At 35.9% G+C, this 20,924-nt stretch overlaps 1 protein-coding gene across 1 annotated transcript; it reads right to left on the minus strand.

Annotated features, from left to right (window-relative positions):
* Positions 1–19,678: 19,678 nt before the first annotated feature.
* On the minus strand, positions 19,679–20,612 carry LOC131647811 (olee1-like protein). Its single transcript, XM_058917636.1, has 2 exons — positions 20,363–20,612; positions 19,679–20,224 (listed from the first exon to the last, which is right to left on the minus strand). The coding sequence occupies exons 1-2, from the start codon at positions 20,535–20,537 to the stop codon at positions 19,896–19,898; spliced, it is 504 nt and encodes a 167-aa protein (XP_058773619.1). The 5' UTR covers positions 20,538–20,612; the 3' UTR covers positions 19,679–19,895.
* Between the last annotated feature and the right edge of the window lie 312 nt (positions 20,613–20,924).

A 20,924-nucleotide genomic window follows, 5' to 3' on the forward strand; every position in this document is an offset into this window, starting at 1 on the left:
TTTAAAGCCCATTTTTATTGTTGGTTGTTTTATTGGTTTTTTTATTATAACTATAATTTTGTTAATTTAATTTAAAATCTAAAACATATATATTAATATTTGTGTAGTCTAATTTTATGATATAACAAAATACAAAAAATGTTTTAATTAGACTTTCATTTTCTCTTTTATTATTAAAATACCAAAAAATACAAAATATTTTATTTTTAATTAGACTTCAATTTTTTATTTAATAGTAAAAAATCCAAAAAATATGATAGAGTGTATATTTGATCAGGTTGTTCAATTAGTTCCATATTATTAAAGTTAAAAAAAATTATATTAGATTAATTTCAATTCAAAATAAATAATCTTGGTCCAACACCAAGTCGTTACAATAAATTCTCGATCCAACGTCGAGTTTTCTTTTCAAAAATCTTTTTCTTAACCGCACCGAAAGATCGTGTGACAAGAAGTGTACACCTCTTGAATACCTCGATTCTTTTGGATTAACACATTTTTTTTAAAACCTTTCTTTAATTAAATCGAAAGATCTTGTGACAAGGGGTGAACACCTCTTGAATACCCTGATCTTTTGAAACTAAAACACATTAATAAAATCAAAGTGATCAAGTGACAAGAAGTGCACACCTCTTGAATACCTTCGGTCCTTTGAATCAAACAATAAAAAACTTTCTTAATCAAATCAAAGAAATCAAGTGACAAGAAGTGCACACCTCTTGAATACCTTGATTTTCTTGAACCAAAACTTTTTAATTAATCAAAGTGATCCTGTGACAAGAAGTGCACACCTCTTGAATACCTTGATCCTTTGAATCAAAATACATTAATCAAACCGAAAGATCCTATGACAAGGGGTGAACACCTCTTGAATACCTTGATCTTTCGAATCAAAACACATTAATCAAACCGAAAGATCTTGTGACAAGGGGTGAACACCTCTTGAATACCTTGATCTTTCGAATCAAAACACATTAATCAAACCGAAAGATCTTGTGACAAGAAGTGCACACCTCTTGAATACCCTGATCTTTCGAACCAAAATTAATTAACTTGGACAACAAGTGAAAATGGGGCTCGCTCCTGTTCAATACCTTGGGTAAAGACGCGCTAGGTGAACACCTATGCTCAATCCTTTGCTAAATGTCCGTTTAAAACGCAATCTTCAATTTCAATCAAACCTTCTGCCTTATGGCTTTTAAAACTGTATTCATAAACGAGACACTTACCCAATTTTCAATACGAACATACTTCCACATGTGAAGATCGAATATCTTCCACTCGAATGCGATGATGGCCAAAATCATGTCTTATCTTGATTTAGTTATCCATTCTTGTAGTGATCTCATATCCATGTGCGCGTAGTATTTCCATTTGAAAGCGATCGAGTACCTCTCGCTAAAATCAATTAACAAACTTTTCGTGGTTCCTAGCCCGAACTACGATTGCTCTGACTTTCCCATTGCACTAGGGAATACGTAGGCACAAGATACAAACGTCTTGGCGAGCATAATAATAAAAAATGTTTTCTTTTTTTTCTCATAATAATAAAAACCCTAAAAAACATTTCTTTCATCTTTTCTCGACTAATAAGTTAAAGAACACAAACATCATGCTAACACTCAAACACGAAACTAACTAAATGGGTCCCATCGAGTACGATGGAGGTGAGGGGTGCTAATACCTTCCCCTTGCTTAACCGACTCCCGAACCCTAATTTGGTTACGAACGACCATCTTATCCATCCTTTTCTATTTATGGGTTTTATCGATATTTTCCCTTTCCTCTTTGGAATAAATAAAGTTCGGTGGCGACTCTGTTGTACTTCGAGCGCGCGAAAACGCTCGAGTCACATTTTTACCGCTACAGTGGGGTATCGACATGATTGGAATGATCGAACCAAAAGCTTCAAACGGTCATCGTTTCATCTTGGTAGCAATTGATTACTTCACCAAATGGGTCGAAGCAGCGTCTTACGCCAACGTTACAAGACAAGTGGTTGTGAGGTTTATCAAGAATAACATCATTTGCCGATATGGTATTCCCAGCAAGATCATTACTGACAATGGTTCAAACTTGAATAACAAGATGATGAAAGAATTATGTGAGGAATTCAAGATTGAGCATCATAACTCTTCTCCTTACAGACCAAAAATGAACGGCGCCGTTGAAGCTGCTAACAAGAACATTAAGAAGATCGTCCAGAAAATGGTCGTCACTTACAAAGACTGGCATGAAATGTTGCCATTTGCTTTACATGGGTACCGTACTTCAGTGCGTACTTCAACAAGGGCAACTCCCTTTTCTCTAGTATACGGCATGGAAGCTGTGCTCCCCGTAGAAGTTGAAATACCATCAATGAGAGTCCTCATGGAGACTAAGTTATCAGAGGCTGAATGGTGTCAAAACAGATACGATCAGTTGAACTTAATCGAAGAAAAACGTATGACTGCTCTATGCCATGGACAGTTATACCAAGCAAGGATGAAACAAGCTTTCAACAAAAAGGTTCGACCTCGTGAATTTCGAGAAGGCGACCTCGTGCTTAAAAAGATCTTGTCTTTTCAACCAGATTCTAGGGGCAAATGGTCTCCTAATTACGAAGGCCCGTATGTTGTCAAAAGAACATTTTCTGGCGGCGCCATGACTCTTGCAACCATGGATGGTGATGAACTCCCATATCCTGTGAATGCTGATGCAGTCAAGAAATACTTTGTCTAAAAAATACAAAAGAACAGCTCGGTAAGTCGAAAACCCGCAAAGGGCGACTTAGGCAAAAATGAGCGTCTCGGTGGACTGAAAACCCGAAAGGGCGGTCCAGGCAAAAATTAGAGACAATAAACAGAAAAAAATTCATCCTGGTAGATTGAAAACCTGAAAGGGCAATCTAGGCAAAAATTAGGGATTTATGACAAAGTAACTGCATCAGTCCTTACTTCGTCACCTGAAGAGTCTGTACCTCATCAAAGGATCTTCAATGAAATCATCGCCAATCTGAAGCGACAAGCACAGTTGGAACTCAAAGTTGCTGGGGGGAATAGTGGTTATTGCTTTCAATGTAGCCTTTTCCGCATAATTACCATTTCCAACTTTTGTAAATACTCTATGGAATCGCGCCTTTAGCTGATTACCATCCTATTAAATAAATTTGAGCCTTGTGCCCTTTGTTTGCAATCTCTAATTTCTTTTAGCTTGCAAAATGACGCTTTAATTGTGTTATTCACTTTTGAAAAAAGAAAAAAATAAGTTTTAAATGAATTTACTTCACTTTTCTTTTTCAAAATAAAAGCGAAATTTTCCTTTGAGTCGTGAACAACGGAAGGAACATCAACAGTCGTCTCCATAAGATGAACAAAAGGATTCTCCCTGGAAAATTGTTGAGACAACGGTATTCTTGTCCCAGAAAAGAATTCTTGAAGCAATTACCCCTCGAGGTAAAGAAGCTCTTTTATCCCCAGTGAAGAAGGTCTTTTATTCCCAGTGACGAAGATTTTCTATCTCCAGTGAGAAGGCTCTTCCATCTCAATGAGAAAAGATGCTTGTCTTCCCCAGAGAAGTTTAAAGCACGCAACACCATTCATCACCCGTGTTATCTACACCGTGTTGAAGAACATTTGCCAAGTATCTGGTTGAATTGCGACGTCGGTCCCTCTCCTGTATATACTCTTTTGTCTGTCAGTCTCGTCAGCATGCATGCTACATTCATGACATTCATCATTCATACATATTTGCATCATTTATGCATTCTTGCATTTTTCAATGTTTGATTTAAAATCACTTGTTTAGGATATATTTATCCTCAAAAAGAAGAAAAAAAAGAGAAAAAAAGAAAAAGAAGAAACAAATATGGGCGTGTCATCTCTCCAAGTAGGTTGTCACCCATAAGCAGAAAAGAACATATTCTTTCTCCAGTTCCCCACTGAGATAATTCCTCGTGGAAGAAGGTTGCTTTAGTTTCTCCTTTCAAAACAAAGGAGGAAATCCCCAGTTGAGTTCATTCCTCATGGGTGCAAAGTCTTGTTTGACTATTTCTTTCCAATTCATTCTTGGTTAGAACCCTGTCTTTACCAAAGATTCAAATTCCGATTCCTCAAACAGAGACGTGAAAAACAGACAATAAGCAATAGCCTCATCTTCTGAGCAGCTTATGTCTCTTTCAAAATATTTTTCCTCTCTAGGAAATCAATCATGAAGACCATTTGACAATCAGGGTCTTATTACTGTTCACAAGGCTGAATAACCAGTAATTTCCCTAGCAAAGTCTCCAGGATCATTTTATCACTTGGCTGATAATTGATCATGTCTTCAAAACCACTATCACAAGGCGGGTAGTCGGTAACCTTTTGTTTTGGTTATATTATTTAACATGTCTATCACAAGGCTGATAGTCGGTGATATTAACCAAACCTTTGAAACTCTTTTACCTTGTCAAGTCTATCACAACGCTGGTAGTCGGTAATACAGTTTCATACCTTTCACCTTCGCATTACTAAACAAGTCTATCCCCAAGCTGATAGTCGATAATGCCGATAGGTAAGCTTTTCTTACAAAGCTATCATTCCCCGGCGAAGCATACATTTGCTTTCCCGAAAAAAACAAAAACGGATTCTCTTCCTAAAAACGGATTGAGACATCCTTCCCAATCTCTTTTCCCCAGTGGAGTCAGTTTTGATATCCCTCGGTAAAGATATCTTTGCATCATTCGCAATTTTGGTATCTTAGGTCCAAAATTTGCGTCTTCTGATATTTAAGTCTCTTCTACCCTATCAAAATAAAGATTTTCAATCTTCATATCTCAGGTTGAAGAAACTTAAATAGGGGCATCTGTCATACCCCAATTTTTGACCTAAGATACCACCTCATATCATTTGCATATGCATCATTTGCATCTCTAACAAATTGCATTAGCTTGTGTTTGCTACTTGTGACTCAGCAGGGTTTAATCAAGAAAACACTCATCAGTACAAGTAACAATCAATTAGGGTTTTGTTCTCCCTTCATCTCAAAAGAACTATCTTCATCAACAATCAACATTTGGTCCTCAGAGATTCATTTCAACAAACTCAACAGCTTTGAATCGACTGAATTAGGGTTTTGACTGAAGACAGCATACTCCTGACTTTTGCTCAGGATTTGACCTAATGACTTGGGACATGACCTCAAGACCCCAAGTACATCATTTTGACCTAATCCATTGGCTCAGAACATCTTCTGCACAAAGATTGATCAGACAAATCCTCAGATCAGGGTTTTTAAACTATCAGGGACTGAAATCAGGGATCACATTTGGGAAACCCTAAAAAACCCCAGGAAGTCAATCAAAGGCTTCAATCATCCTCAAATAATCCCTATGACAATATACAATGGAAATTACATCTCAATTCAAGATCCACAGTCATCAATTTCATCAGGTCGACAATTTGGGTTTTTTGACCTAATTCACTGAGCAACTGACTTTTTAATCAGGACATGGTGCCACAACTCAAACCATGGCTCAATATCCTCTAATGCTTCAATGTGATCCATTCATACCATTCATTTGATGAGGATAGCCTGTTTCATTTGAAATCTCCAGAAACGCGATTCGTTTGAAAAAGTCAACTGTACAAGATCACCATTGACTTTTGGGGAATTTTGGTCAACCATGACTTTTGAAGTTTTAAATCATCAATATATGATATGAGAAGTCATTTGATCAAGGAAAATCAAGAAAATCAATCAAGAATCAAAAGTCAAAAGTTTGACTTTTCATACTTAGAAAATTTTTCTAAGTGTTTTTCATGGTTTTTTCCAAACTTTGGAAGGGAATTTCTCAAAATTTCACCTACAAACTGAAAAAAACTTCCAACATGAAAGTTGTAGATTTTGATCCAATAAACAACTTTAACACATATAAATTTTTTCCATAAGATCAACCATTTTAGAGATATGATGCTTCAAAGTTGGTATCTTTGGAAAATTTCACTTAAAACTTCATTTTCTTCAAAGTTCATGGATCTTTTTCACCCATTTCCTTAAAGGTCTTGAAGAAACATTCAACTAAGCTTTTGAAGTGTGTAACATGAGCTTTCCAAAATGACCAAGAGCATGAAAAAATATGGAGTGTAGCTATGGTTTTGAATTTTGCCATTAGTGAACTTTTCACTTGAAATTTCAAGTCATTTTGCCAAAGTTATGAACCAAATTGCCAAATGATCCAAATAATGATGCATAGATGCAATGATTGAAGATATTTTCTGATTTGAAGATCAGAATGGAAGAGATGAGAAGCATGGCAAAATAACCATGGTTAAGTCACTTTTAACCATTTGCATTTAATGTAAAAGATTCCATTTTATCTCTTAAGCCAAATCATCACTTCTTGATCAACTTGCAAGAGCTTTGCATTCAGAATCCTTGCCCTATAAATAGAGGTTCAAATCACTCTTCAAATCACACCAAAACCTCATAAACATAGGTTTTCTCTTCCTTTCTTAGAATGCAAGTTTCATGGTTTTCAAAGAGGTAGAAAACTCAACCTCTAAACCTTGCAAGTTCTGAGCCAAGTGATGCTTCCCACAAGCCACAAACATCATATGGGATGTGTTTGATCCATCCATACACCCCAAAAACACCTAAAACTCAGAATCATCATCTCACCTCCATATGAACATGAAATGAGCCTTAACATATCAATTCTCATACCAGGCCATATCTGTCCAATCTAACCATCCAAACACACTCCATATACTTCATATGAACTGTTCCAACCATTATCCATGATCTGAAACATCAAAATCAGCTAGCTTGATCCTCACTTGAACCATACTGCAGATCGAGTACCATGGATTGATCAAGAGGTTTTCAAATTGTTCCAGGCATCCAAACATGTTCCATAAGGTCCACTGAAGGTGTTTAGATCAAGAAACAACAACTGGAACTCTTCATTTGCAGAATTCGATTCTCAGTTTTGCCATTTTTAAGGTAAGTGCTCATGAACTTCAAACTCTATCATACATGCATCATAAATGAAAAACTGAGTTACCATCTTGTTTCTGCACCTCTGAGGATCATTAACCCTCAATCAATTGCATCATAACATGATCATACACGATTTCACATTGAATTTCAGTTCTAGGGTTCTTCGTGTTCATCAGAAAATTGATAGCCTTAGAGTAAAAATAAATGAAATTAAAGGTCACCATCGTGATCCTTGTGAAAAACCGAGTGAATTAGACCCTTCACTTGATCAAAACAATCCAGTTTTAGAGAAATTCAAAATCAAAATAGGGATGTGTTCTTGGCGCCATTTTTTGTTCAGAGATTTCAAACACTCGTTTTTGAATATAATTAAATGAGCGTGTATCATAAACAAGCTGCGCGCGCAGCTCAGTTGGTTGTTGTTTTGAGTAGTGAACCTCAGGGCGTGGGTTCAAGTCCTAGTGGAGACAAAACCATTTTTTTTGCAACCTATTTTCTTTCATTTTTTACACAACTTTAATTAATTATTTAACCAATCAAAATAATTCATTTTCACTTCATTTTTTGCACACTTCTTATTTAATATACATATTTTGACAATATCAAAAAAAATCATCAAAAAATATTTATTTAATATGTTTTTATTTAGGTTTAAAATGACTTATTTTTAAGTATTTTTAATACTTTAAATATTTGTTTTTCATTTAATTTTCAAACCTAATCACTTGTAAATATTTTTGTGATCAAACCCTAATCACTTAGGTCTTAATTAAGCATTAAAACTTGTTTTAAACTTAATTAAGTTAATTTCTTTCAAATTCAAATCGTTTTAAAACGAACGATCATTCTTTTCAAAAACGATAAACCATTTCTTTTTGAAACTATTGATTAAATCTTTTTAATTGATCAAATGATTTCCAAAACGAAGTGGGGCCTCTCGAATATTAGAGAGTATAAGACCCACTCTTTTTCTTTTTACAGTTTTTCTTTGTACAGAAAACTTTTTCAAAACAATACTTTTCAAACTGTTTTTAAAACAATAAATCTCACATCTTTTTTTCAAAACTACCCACCCTGTTTTATGAAAATAAAACAGGGGCCTCTCGAATATTAGAGAGTGTAAGTCCCACTTCTTTTCTTTTTGTACAGTTTTTCTTCGAACAGAATAAACTTTTCAAACAAATCTTCAAACAGTTTTTTCAAAAGCGAAACCTCGCGTCCTGTAAATAAAACAGTCAACCATGTTTTGTAAATAAAACACGGGCCTCCACGTAGGTATAAGTCCCAAGCCCCTTTTGTACATACCCATTCCTGTACATGAAATTAGGTATTTCATTGTACACACACCGTTTTGTACATATCTCGATCAACTTGATTTTTGACTTTGAATAACAAACCAAAAATGAAGGTTTTTCTCTAAATCTTCCCAAAAATACCATGGGCCTCCATGTAGGTATAAGTCCCAAGCCCTTTTGTAAATACCTGTTTACATAGCTTTGAATAAATTCAAGTGGACCTCTCCCCGAGTAAGAGTCCCGAGCCCTGTGTATACAAATGGATCATGCTTACAGGTATATTTCCTTCATAAACTCCATTATATACACACACTTTGTCATATATAACTGTTCATATTTGTTCATGTACTTGTGCATATTTGTTTGTACTTGTTCATACTTGTGATTGTGTTATATACTTGTTCAACTTAGTACAACACTAGGTTCCCCATAGCCTCCTATTGGGCTTCGTGCAAAGAATCTCCACTAGTTTAGGTTAGGACATAGAGTATGGTTTCCCGGTGAAATCGCTCTAAGAGCTCAGACCAACTATACCATGCCTCCCCTTGGGCTTTGTACAAACGAGTGACCCTCCCATAGCCTCCTCTTGGGCTTACAATGCAAGGACCCTGGATTGTCCCTCCCATAGCCTCCTCTTGGGCTTACAATGCAAGGACCCTCGGATAGCCTCCTCTTGGGCTTCGTACAAGGACCCACGGGCTTCTTATAAGCATCCCCAATATCCAAATCAAAATACCCTAGGAGATTAGACATTTTTCATCTCTATGCTAGGAGTATCTCTTCTATATCATCATAAACAATCAATCAATCAATCAAACTTTTTTGCCACAAGGCTGGCTAATCAATCCAACTTTCTTTTTGCCACAAGGCTGGCTAATCAATCAAACTGTTTTACCACCGTACTGGATGATTAATCAAAGTTTTTGTCACAAGGCTGACTTCATTGAAACTTTTGCCACGAGGCTGGCTGATTAATCAAAACTTTTTGTCACAAGGCTGACTTCATTAAAAGTTTTTGCCACAAGGCTGGTTAAACAACAAAAACATCTTTATCATTCTAAGCACCCTAAGTGGCATGGCCCCGGGCTTATAATGAAAAGATTTTCAAACAAAATCAAACAGATGTATGTGATGATATAGATTAGATACATCTAGCATTTAGACGACATTTGTCTATTTTCCTTTGCTTCCACTAGCATAAGTGGGAACTACGATTGCTCTGACTTTCTCAACATCCCTTTGAGAATACGTAGGCACAAGGTCGATCCTTGGCGAGCAAAACAAAACTTCTCTCTCAAACCATTTAAACCTTAGCACCCGTAGACCCGAGCTACAGATGCTCTGATTCCCTCTAAGGGATATGTATGCAGAGGATCGCGATGATCTTTGCGAGCATAATCAAACAAACACCTTAGGTCCCACCTATTTCACAAGAACCTCCACCATAACAAGAATGGAATAAATAAAACAAAGAAACCTATAGAGTACTATAGATACGTTGGGTGCTAATACCTTCCCTTCGTATAACCAACCCTCTTACCCAAGATCTCTCCCCCACTTTTAGGTTATTGCAACTTTTTTCCTTTTCCTCTTTTGGAAACAATAAAAAGTTTGGTCCGTACAAAAGAAAAATCATTTTTTGAGCACTCGAGCCCAAAGAAGGCATCAGGTGTCTCATCCCAAAAAAGACAACGATTTTTCCCCGCGACAAATTCCTTATAGTATGGTTACAAAATATATTTTGGTGCCTGTGTTTGAGGTGTATTGAACCTTTTTTGTTTTTATTGTTGTGTTTTTATTTTATTCCTTAAGCTTTCAAATCCATTTCCAAACCTTTTATGTCAAGTTCCTACTTTTAAATTTAATAATGAACCTATTTCATGATGAGAAAAAAATCATGTCACTATTTCATATTAACTAACAACTTATACGATTTTTTTTAAAAATAGAACCTGAAATAAATTATATGAAATGTATTTTGTGAATAATTAATAGCACATAATACTCCAAACAAAACACAGTAGTGGAGAATGCACAAATAAATATAATGTTTGAAAAAAAATATTGTAAACCGATCAACTGAATCGATCTAAACTAAACCAAACTAGTTAGTTTGATTTGGTTACAGTTTAAAAATTAATTAAACTAAAATTAAACCAATAGAAATATCATCAGTACAAATTTTTTTTGACCTAACACCGATCCAAACCGAACCGATTATACCCCTAAGTTTAACCTTAAAGATTTAGATATATTTTTGTATTTCTAAAAAAAATATAGAAATTTTTTTAGAAAAACTAAAATTTTTTCTAAATTTATATTTTATAAATAAAATAATATGTATAAAAATATATACTTTTAAAAATTTATATAAAATAACTTCAAATATAAAAAAAATTAAAAATTTAATATTAAAAAAACTTTTAGAATTATTTAACAATTTGAAATTACTAAAATAACTATTTGAGATTACTAATTTAGGAATATTTTTCTAAATTACTAAAGGATGAGATTACTAAAATACCAATTTGTGAAAAATTATTTAAATAAATTTTTAATTTAAAATCATTTTTTAAAAATAAAATATTCTAAATTATAAAAAAATACCTAACGCAATCGAAATGGTTTAAAAAAAAGTGAACTCAAACGAATTCAATTTTTTTTTATGTTTATCACCACCGGTTTCGTCCGATTCGGGGGTCAGATCTGTCATTAAGTGGGATTGAATCGTGGTTCTCTCTACCAAGTCTAACGTCAATCACCATTAGACCAATTAAAAATTGGTTGGATTCAAAATATTTCGTTAAAGTTTTTGTTACAAAAATTAAAAAGACAATGATTATTAATAAGCAATAGAAAATTCACCTTGCAGGTCGATTTAGTAGGGATGAATTAGGCCCAACCACATTTCTTAACATGGTATTAATACCCTCGTTTAAGATTCGGTAGACCACCTATTATGGTTTCCGCTATTTGGGCCACCGATCATTTATTTCCATGCTCGAGTTGTCTAGTTCTGGGCATGAGGGGGTATGTTAAGAGTCCAACATCGGATAATATATGGCCTGAACATTTCTTTATAAGTGGGAGCAAATTTCACCCTACAAGCTTATTTTATAATGTTGAATTAGACCCAAGCACATTTCTTAACCGTTACTAAATTTATAATTTCATTTAAGTGAAGCACACATAACCGCACTTAAAACATAAAAAGTCCGCGATTTTTTAAAGCAACACATAAAAAAAGCATTGCTTATAGATTGAAAAACAAATAAAAAATGTTAAATTTTATAATTTGAATATTGCACTAGAATTTTAAAGATATAATTAATCAGTATAGAATTTCTTATTCATTTATATGGTGATTTAACGGCCATATAGCTTCACATTATTCTAAAGATTATTTATCAATATTATTAATTAAATGTGAGGGTAAATTTAAAGATACAACATTGTTGCTGAAGGTTCAACATTGTGTTGTTGTGTTATCCTAATTATTTTCAAATGTTTAAATTATAGGTATTTAACGATTGAATATCATTCACAGATAAAGACTTTGTGACATTCGTATATGTTTTAATTTTGTTGAATAAGGAGAGTGTGCGTATATGTTTTTAACGTTAGAAGCTTAAAAAATTGCACTTTAGATTTCTTTTTTATTGGTTAATTATTCGTATATGTTTTAATTTTGTTGAATAAGGAGAGTGTGCGTGCCATTTTAACTTTGGTAGAAACAATTTATAATTTTGGTACATAAGAGCTGTTTAGGTTATGTTCCAAAAAAGAAATTTTTCTATTTAAGTTAATTTGGGTTTTATTATGCAAGCTTATAAAGGACTTAGGTAAGGGGATCCTATATCCCCTTTCTCTTTGTCATTATTATATAGTACTTACATAGGAAGCTTAATAACCTGCACCAGATACCAAATGTAAATTTTCATAGCAAATGTGAGAAATTACATATTATTGACATGAGCTTTGCTGGTGACCTTCTGTTATTTACCATGGGGTGAGTTTATGTACATATGGTCATGGATAGATTTAATGCTTTCTCCACGTCCACAGGGCTTTATGTGAATCCTAACAAATGCAAAATATACTATGATGGGATGGACAATGTAATAGAGGGAAAAATTGTTGAGATTATTGGTTTTGCTAATGGTGTTTTACCTTTTAAGCACTTGGGGATACCATTTACCAGTAAGAAGTTGATCAACAGTCAATGCATTAGCAGGGATGAGTCGGTGGTAGAGGGGTGTTTGGAAAATGTGTTGAAATGGCTTAGCATTGTGCATGAACCTCAAGGATGGGACTAAGAGATGGTATGTATTATGCAAAATACGAAGAACAAACGATGGAGGAGTCAATGTCTCAAGATTGCTTATGCAGAAACCATATATGATTGTTGGATGCAAAGGAACATGAAAGTGTATAGTGATATAGATAGAAATACAAAGGATTCCAATACTAGTATATGTATAAACATTATTGATATTATTGCTCATAGAATTTGGAAAAAGCCTAAGCTTCATGAGAAGATTGCTTACTTGATGTTGATGTAATGGCTATTGGCTTGTATGTGGGTTTGTGGTGTGGCTAGGTGTCTTGAGCTGGCCCTATGGATCGCATTGTATAAACTATTTTTTGAATAAATATAATTTCTTATTATCCAGAAAAAAAGAAATATATGATAAAATGGTAATTTTGTAAGATTTTAAAATTAAAAATAAGGGTTTTACCTTTGGTTTGTTACCCCAAACCGTGGTAAAAAAAAAACCTATATTTATTTCCTATGTTATAAATTCTATTCAAAGAGACACCTAATCAAATGAGTGGATAATTACACCTATTCAAAGAGACGCGCGCTTTCTAGTTTTGAAAATACAAAAATGTTATTGCTGAGAATCAAACTCATCACTAATTTCACTTTTTCCCTCACTTGACAGGTAATCTGAGAGAAAAAATGGCACACTTTCATGACATGCTTCTTTACGTCACTCTCAAAACCAAAATAATATTCTTTTTCGAACATAAATAAAATCACTTATTTGTAAGAGTTCAATAAGTACTAGATAATACATACATCACTTATTTATAATAGTTCAATAAGTACTAGATAATACATACAGATGAATATGGGATATCTTTCCCTTTGGGGGGAGGAACAGGAACCTTCCTTCAGCTAACAGTGTTGTGGTTTCCATGTACGTTTCCGAGTTCCCTGAAGATTATACAGTGAGAGAACTCTTCAATCTGTTTGGTTGCACAGGTAATGTGGTGGAAGTGACTATTTCACCTAGAAGGAATAAGGTAGGAAAGCGTTTCGGTTTCGCTAGGTTCGCTGGTGTGGAAGATGGCAGGCTCTTAGCGGTTCGTCTGGATAATATTATCATTGCTGGTAGGAAAATACACGTGAATTTGCCCAGGTATCAGAGGGGTTCGTTGGGGGGAGTGGTTAGGAGGGGCGGTTCTGGGAAAGGAGTTGAGAGAAGCGTGCCTCATCCGGCTAACGTTACGAATAGGAAGTTTAGAGGGGCGGATTTCACTCGTCCTGGAAAGTCTTTTGCGGAGGCTGTTGGTATGGCAGGGGTTTCTGATGTAAAGGAGGCAGAGATACCGTTGTTTACCTTCCAGTCCAAGGAGGTTGTTAGAAGAAGTTTTGTTAAAGCGTTTGTGGGCGTTTTGCGTTTCCCAGGCACGGCGTATAATGTGCAGACTCACATGGAGTTAGAAGGGGTTTTTGGGGTGAAAGTTACTCCGCTAGGCGGAAATACTTGTTTGCTTGAGGATTCGGAGGAGGGTTTTATAAAAGATTTGATAGGGGAAGGAGAATTATGGTGGAAGGAATGGTTTTCGGATATTAAGAAATGGGAGGAAGGGTCTATCGATGGCAGCAGGGATGCGTGGTTCAGAATCTATGGTATACCGCTTCATGTGTGGAATGCTGAATTCTTTGTGGCATTAGCAGGGTCGTGGGGAAGGTTCATATGTGTGGACGAGAACACCGCTAAAGGCGACGCTTTTGATGTGGCAAGAGTGATGGTCAACATCCCCATCACACGCAAGATTCCCGAAACTGTAACAGTAAACATTGATGGCGGAATGTTTAATCTTTGCGTTAGGGAAGATGCGACTGGAATGAAGCGTTTGCTTTCGGGAAAGGTGTCTTCTCTATCTTCTGGATGTGGTTCATCAGAGTCAGAGGTAGGCTGGATAGATGATTTTGGAGGCAAGGACGGTGTTATGGGGTCAGAGTTTTCTCTGGACAACAGCAACCATCTTGAGGCGGAAGGGGGTTCGGTTGGCAACGCTCAAGCAATTCCGGCTGTGGTTTCACTGGAGGATGGTTCTCATTTTAAAGAAGGAGCTGCTGACAAGGATAAAACAGAGGTAGTTATTGATGGGGAGAAGGAAGGACAGTTGTTTGAAAGGCGGGGATGTTTGAGAATTCATTGTCGATATTGCGCAACGATCTGCATCAGGCCGAGTCGGCTTTGCCAAAGGCAATAACAGCAGGCGCTTTTTTGTGTTATGGTGGTAATCACTGTTGCGGGCAGGAGGCAGGGGCTGGGAACAATTCCATATCATCCTTTCGCAGCGACGTTGCTGCTGAGAGTGAAGCAGAGGGCAATCATAGCGGACCTATTCTTAGTCTTTGTCCGGCTGCGGGTACACAAGGCATGGAGGCTCATAAAAAATTGAGGTTCAAGTGTTTGAATGATCAATGGGCCAGTAGTGTGTGTGGCGCTGAGGGCAGGAAAAAGAAATCTTCCAGTGGGATCAAGATCTCTTCGGCTGGTAACAGACAGCTTAACAAAAAGAGGGTCCTTCCTTTTGTGAACTCTTTGAAGGAAGGTGGTGGACATAGTGGTAGTAGGACAGTGTATTATGGGGACCAAATAGAGAATTCGGATATTTGTAGAAATAATGATAGGCAATAGGAATTTCTGAAGCGGGATGTTGGGGGCAAATTGTTGGGGGCAAATTATTGGCGGCAATAGTGGCATTGGGAGTGGTTGATGAGGAGGGCCGGAGCAAGTTAAGCAATAGAATTGATAACTTGGAGCAAAAGAGACACAAAGAAGGTGAGTGTTCGAAGGCGTTAAAAAATGGTGTGCAATGATTATAGGATCATTGAACATTAGAGGGGGAGTGAATGCACTTAAAAGAAGGAGGATTAGTTCTACTATCGCTAAAGGAAATGCGGACATTTTTCTTTTACAAGAAACTAAGGTCACTAATATGAATGAAGTGGTTGCTAGTAGTTTTTGGAGACACTCTGAGATTGATTTTTCTTTTACTAATTCGGTGGGTAGATCGGGCGGTTTGCTCACTTTATGGAGAAAAGACAAAGTGGAGGTGTTGTTTAGTTTCAAAGGAGATGGTTTTTTGGGGATAAAAGTGGCTTGAAAGGGCAATTTATATTACGTGGTAAACATTTATTCTTCTTGTGAGTTCATCAAAAAGAAGCAAATGTGGGAGGCTTTGTCGGATTTGAAAGCGACGTTCAACGACGGGGAGTGGGTCATGGGAGGGGATTTCAATGCTATCAAGCATAGTAGAGAAATAAAAGGGATGGCGTATATGGTCAATAACAAAGAGGTGGAGCATTTTGAGGAGTTTATTAACAATTGCAACTTGGTGGACGTTCCTTGTAAAGGAAAAAAATTTACTTGGTTTAGCGGTGATGGCAAAACGAAGAGTAGAATAGACCACTTTCTTATGTCGAGCATGGTGGTTAATAGATGGGGTGTGATTGGGAAATTGATTGGCGATAGGGATATCTCGGATCATTGCCCCATTTGGATTATGTCGGACAAGCACATTTGGGGTCCAAAGCCGTTCAAATTCAACAACGAATGGTTCTCTCTCGATTCTTTCATTCCTTTTGTGGAAAAAGAATGGATAAGCATGAACTTGGTTGGAAGAGGAGATTTTGTTTTAAAAGAGAAACTTCGCCTTTTAAAACAGAAACTTAAGAAGTGGGATAAGGAAGTGTTCGGGAAGATAGATTTGGAAATAGAGGAAGGAGTTCGAGAGATCAATATTGCCGATTCGAGGTTAGATCACTTATCCGATTCTTCTTTTTTTGATGAAAATATTGCTCTTAGAAAAGAAGCGTCTAGTAAGATGTGGAGGAATTTGAGGATAAAAGAAAATATGCTTTTACAAAAATCTAAATTGAAGTGGATGAAAGAGGGGGATTCGAATAGTGGGTATTTCCATAAAGATATGGGGGAAAGAAGAAGGCGGAATCATATCGGACCTATTCTTTCATCGGGTCATGTGGTGGATTCGGTAGATGAGGTTAGGGAAGTGGTTTATAATCATTTTGGTAACAAATTCATTGAACCGGAGGAGAATAGACCTTTGTTGGATGGTATTCCTTTTGAGTCGATTAGTACGGAGGAAGCGGAGAGTCTTGAAAAACCTTTTCTTGGGGAAGAAATTAAAGCGGCGGTTTGGGAGTGTGGTGGCATGAAGAGTCCGGTGTCGGATGGGTACTCATTCCTTTTTTTCAAGAAGTGTTGGCACTTTATTAAAGAGGATTTCATTATTTTCTTTAATTATTTCTTTGTTGGTTCAACTATCTCAAAGGCGATTACGTCGTCTTTCTTGACTTTAATTCCAAAGTCCAACAATCTCATTTGTTTGGATGATTATAGACCCATTTGTTTGGTGGGGTGTTTATACAAGGTAGTGGCAAAGCTCTTGGCGGAAAGACTAAAAGGTGTTCTCAATTCCATAGTTTCCTCTAACCAAAGCACTTTTGTCCCCGGTAGGCAATTGTTGGATGGTGTTTTAGTGGCAAACGAGGTGGTGGATTTCGCTAGAAGGGAAGGGAGCAATTGCATTCTTTTCAAAGTGGATTTTGAAAAAGCATATGATAAGGTTCGTTGGAACTTTTTACGATACATTTTGATAAGGATGGGGTTTGGTGTTAAGTGGAGGCGGTGGATGGAGTTATTGGTGTTTTCTAGTAATATGTCGGTTTTGGTTAACGGGAGTCCCACAAAAGAATTCAAGGTCACTAGAGGTTTAAGGCAAGGAGATCCCCTTTCTCCTTTCCTTTTTGTGTTAATGGCGGAATGTCTTACGGGTCTTGTTAGAAAATCAATTGAATTGGGAGAATTCCAATCTTTTGCTATAAGAGATTCTTGCAAGGTAGATATTCTTCAATTTGCGGATGACACCCTTATCGTGGGGAATGGCAATTGGAAACATGTTTGGGCGATAAGAGCGGTTCTTCGGGCTTTTGAACTTGTTTCGAGTCTTGGCATTAATTACCACAAAAGTAAGTTAATATGCATTAATTGCAATTCTAGTTTTTTGGAGGCGGTATCCTATTTCTTATCGTGTAAATTGGAAGATAGTAATTTTTACTTTTTAGGGATTCCTATTGGTTTCAATCCAAGGAAGGAAACAATCTGGAAGCCCCTTTTAGCGAAAATGAAGAGAAGGTTGGAACGATGGTCGAACCGTTTTCTTAATTTGGGTGGAAGAATCACTCTTCTCAAATCCGTGCTTAGTTCTTTGTGTATTTTCACCATGTCATTTTACAAGATGCCGAGGAAAGTTGCAAAAAAATTCACTAGCATTCAAAGTTCTTTTTTATGGGGTGGTTCGGAAGAAAAAAGGAGAATTCATTGGTTAAAGTGGGACGTTGTGACTTTACCTTTGGGTAAAGGTGGTTTAGGAGTGAAAAATATGTTGTTGTTTAATTTAGCACTTCTTAACAAGTGGAGGTGGCGGATCCTTCAAGGGCATAACTCAAAGTGGTTTAATGTGTTGAAATCACGGTACGGTGATTTATCCTCGAAAGTGATGGGTGGGGGAACGGAAAAGAGAGTTTCATGTTCCACATGGTGGAAGGACATATTAAGGATTAATTCTTCTTCTTCTCAAGATCCTTTTGCTTCTTGTATCAAATTCAATGTCCATAATGGTTTCAACACCCTTTTTTGGGAATCCATTTGGTTGGAAGACACCGCTTTAAAAGATAGTTTTCCGGTTTTGTGCCATGCTTCCCATTTAAAGAATGTGTCGGTGGCGGCTATGGGTGGTTGGTTGGGTGGTGAGTGGCGTTGGAGTGATTTTGGGTTATCCGCGGATCTTGCGGATATGGCGGTTCATAGGGGTGAGATCTTGGAATTGAAGAATAGGGTGGAGGCTTTTAGAGGTTGGAAGAGTGAAAAAGATTTGGCGATTTGGCCCAGAAATTCGGATAGGAATTTTTCGGTAGCTTCTTGCTATGCTTTTTATGATAGGCTTCGTATTCCGTTTGGTCCTCCGGTTAATAATGCGGAGGTGTTTGATTATTTGTGGAAAATGAAAATGCCTTTCAAGATAAAAGCTTTTGGGTGGAGAATCTTCCATGATAGACTTCCGACGAAAGATCTTTTGTCGATTAGAGGTATGTCTTTTTCTTCGGAAGATTCTAAGTGCATACTTTGTGGATATTGTTTGGAATGTAGAAATCATTTATTTTTTTGGTTGTTTGGTGGTTAAAAATATTTGGAGGGAGATAGCTTTTTGGGTGGGTAAAGGGGCTATTTTAGAAGAGGAGTGTCGGTCAAATTTTATGGAGTGGCACCATTTTTTTCGTAGACAAAAGGTAAAGGATAGAAAGTTGTGTAGTGTTTTGTTAGCTACTACATGGATTATTTGGTTGATTAGAAATGGTTCGTGTTTCCGGAAGGAGCCTTGGAATGTGTACAACTCCGTTTGGAATATCAAGCTCTTGGTTTGGAAATGGTCGTTTTGTGGAAAAATTACACATCCCAATTATTCATTCTACGAGTTTTGTATGAATCCTTTGTATTATCTCTCGTGATTGTAATTGGTATGTAATATTTTCTTTTTTTGTCGGGTTTCTACCCGTTTCTTTTGTAAGTGGGTTGGAGAACCCTTAGTTCTCCCTTTAATGAAATCTTGCTTACTAAAAAAAACATAGAGATGATTCAATCAACTAATGTCATTAAATACCACATCACTTTTTTAAATTAATTTATTTAAAAGTAATTTAATTTAATTAAGTGTACGAGTACTCAACTAAAATTAATGAGTATAATGAAATTTATCTACTATTTTATGATAGTAAATTCTTTTCTATTTTGTCTATATTTATTTGACTTAAGACTTATCACATTAAATTATTTATTTATTTATCATTTGATTCTATTAGACATTAATTATTTTATATGGTAAACGAAATTATAATAATCATTAAAAATTCACACACACTTGTAAAAGTCGGAGTTGAAACTATGGTGTTGAAAAGTAACAACAAATGCACACAATAGTAAAAATGCACACAATCGTAAAAAATATATATAAAGTAACAACAAATGCTTTTAAGCTTTAGACCGTGATAAATGCATACAATTATCAGTTGTACTGACAAATATTATTGCTCAAAGATAAAATACCAAAATTTCTCCCAATTCTCATTCAATATTCAATAAACATGTGTTTGAAAAGTTACAAATAACAAACAACACATTTTTGCAGAGAAATAATGGTTTATATATTGATGATCCAGGTCAATTGAGCCTAAATAAATTAACCACAATAGGTGGCTTTTTCTATATTATAATTTTTTTTTTCCGAATAGGAATAATGAATAAGTTGAATGATTATCTAATCATCAAGTTTGTCCAAACCCAATTCAGAGATAACTTTTTCACATTGGCTATCAATTGCCTTAGTCATGAACCCAAGGGGATTAACAAAACGAACCAAGGAAGACACACCCATGTTCTTGGTGAGACCAATCCTGTCGGATTTGTTTGCCATAACCAAAGAACATTCACCCTTTCCATTTGAATCGGCATTCACCTCGCAAATTTCTTCCTCGTGATCGCCACCAACACTGATTTTGTAGACACCATTTTTGTCGGTCGTGGCCTCCTTCACGTATGTCACATTGTCACTCTCTTCCTTTCTGCAGATCAATGTCACCTTAACACCTGCACACGGAAACGATTAAGATCAAACAATTTAAATTTAAATTTTTTACTTAAGCTATAAAATATTTAGACAAATTTTAAAGTAAAATAGTCACAAATTTAAAAAAAGAAAGTACAAATAGAGATAGAAATGTGTACCGTCAAGGGGCTTGCTAAGCCTTGATTCAAATTCGAAGTGGCAAGGATCGCAGTAAATCTTGCCAACAACGGTGAAAAGGTCTGCACCATGAGTTGGTGCCTTACGAGCGGCCAAAACAGATGAGAAGCAAAAAGCGGAGACAATGAGAGCGACGACAGCGAATGATCTTGCCATTTTTTTTTTAAATTTATTGATTTTTGTTGATGTTTATTTATTGTATTGTTTTTGTTTCCCCTTGTGATGAATAACAATAGGGTACTACCATGTCTTATATAGTAGCATACAAGAGCCTTGGTCCAATAGTTTGTTTGTATTAATTATAGAGTTTGCTGTATTTGGATTGCGAAAGACTTGGTAACATTTTGATTTTTCACCATTGGTTTCTTTGACTTTAACAAATGGTCGAGAAAAAAACTTTGGAACCGTATACAAATTTGTTTTGTTTGTATGGAAAATAAATATTGTTAATATTATTATTGTGGATACAATTTTACAAATTGTTTTGAACTTTGGAATCTTATACAAGTTTGATTTGTTTATGGAAAAACAAATATTGTTTTG

The sequence above is a fragment of the Vicia villosa genome, linkage group LG2 (genome assembly GCF_029867415.1).
Source record: "Vicia villosa cultivar HV-30 ecotype Madison, WI linkage group LG2, Vvil1.0, whole genome shotgun sequence".
Lineage (NCBI taxonomy): Eukaryota > Viridiplantae > Streptophyta > Magnoliopsida > Fabales > Fabaceae > Vicia > Vicia villosa.

What these genes read in the sequence shown, in the direction of transcription:
- LOC131647811 (XM_058917636.1), bottom strand. Translation starts at nt 20,537, where the DNA reads ATGGCAAGATCATTCGCTGTCGTCGCTCTCATTGTCTCCGCTTTTTGC. An exon ending in GCTTAGCAAGCCCCTTGACG is followed by an intron (nt 20,225 to 20,362) that starts GTACACATTTCT and finishes TTCCGTGTGCAG; the next exon opens with GTGTTAAGGTGACATTGATC.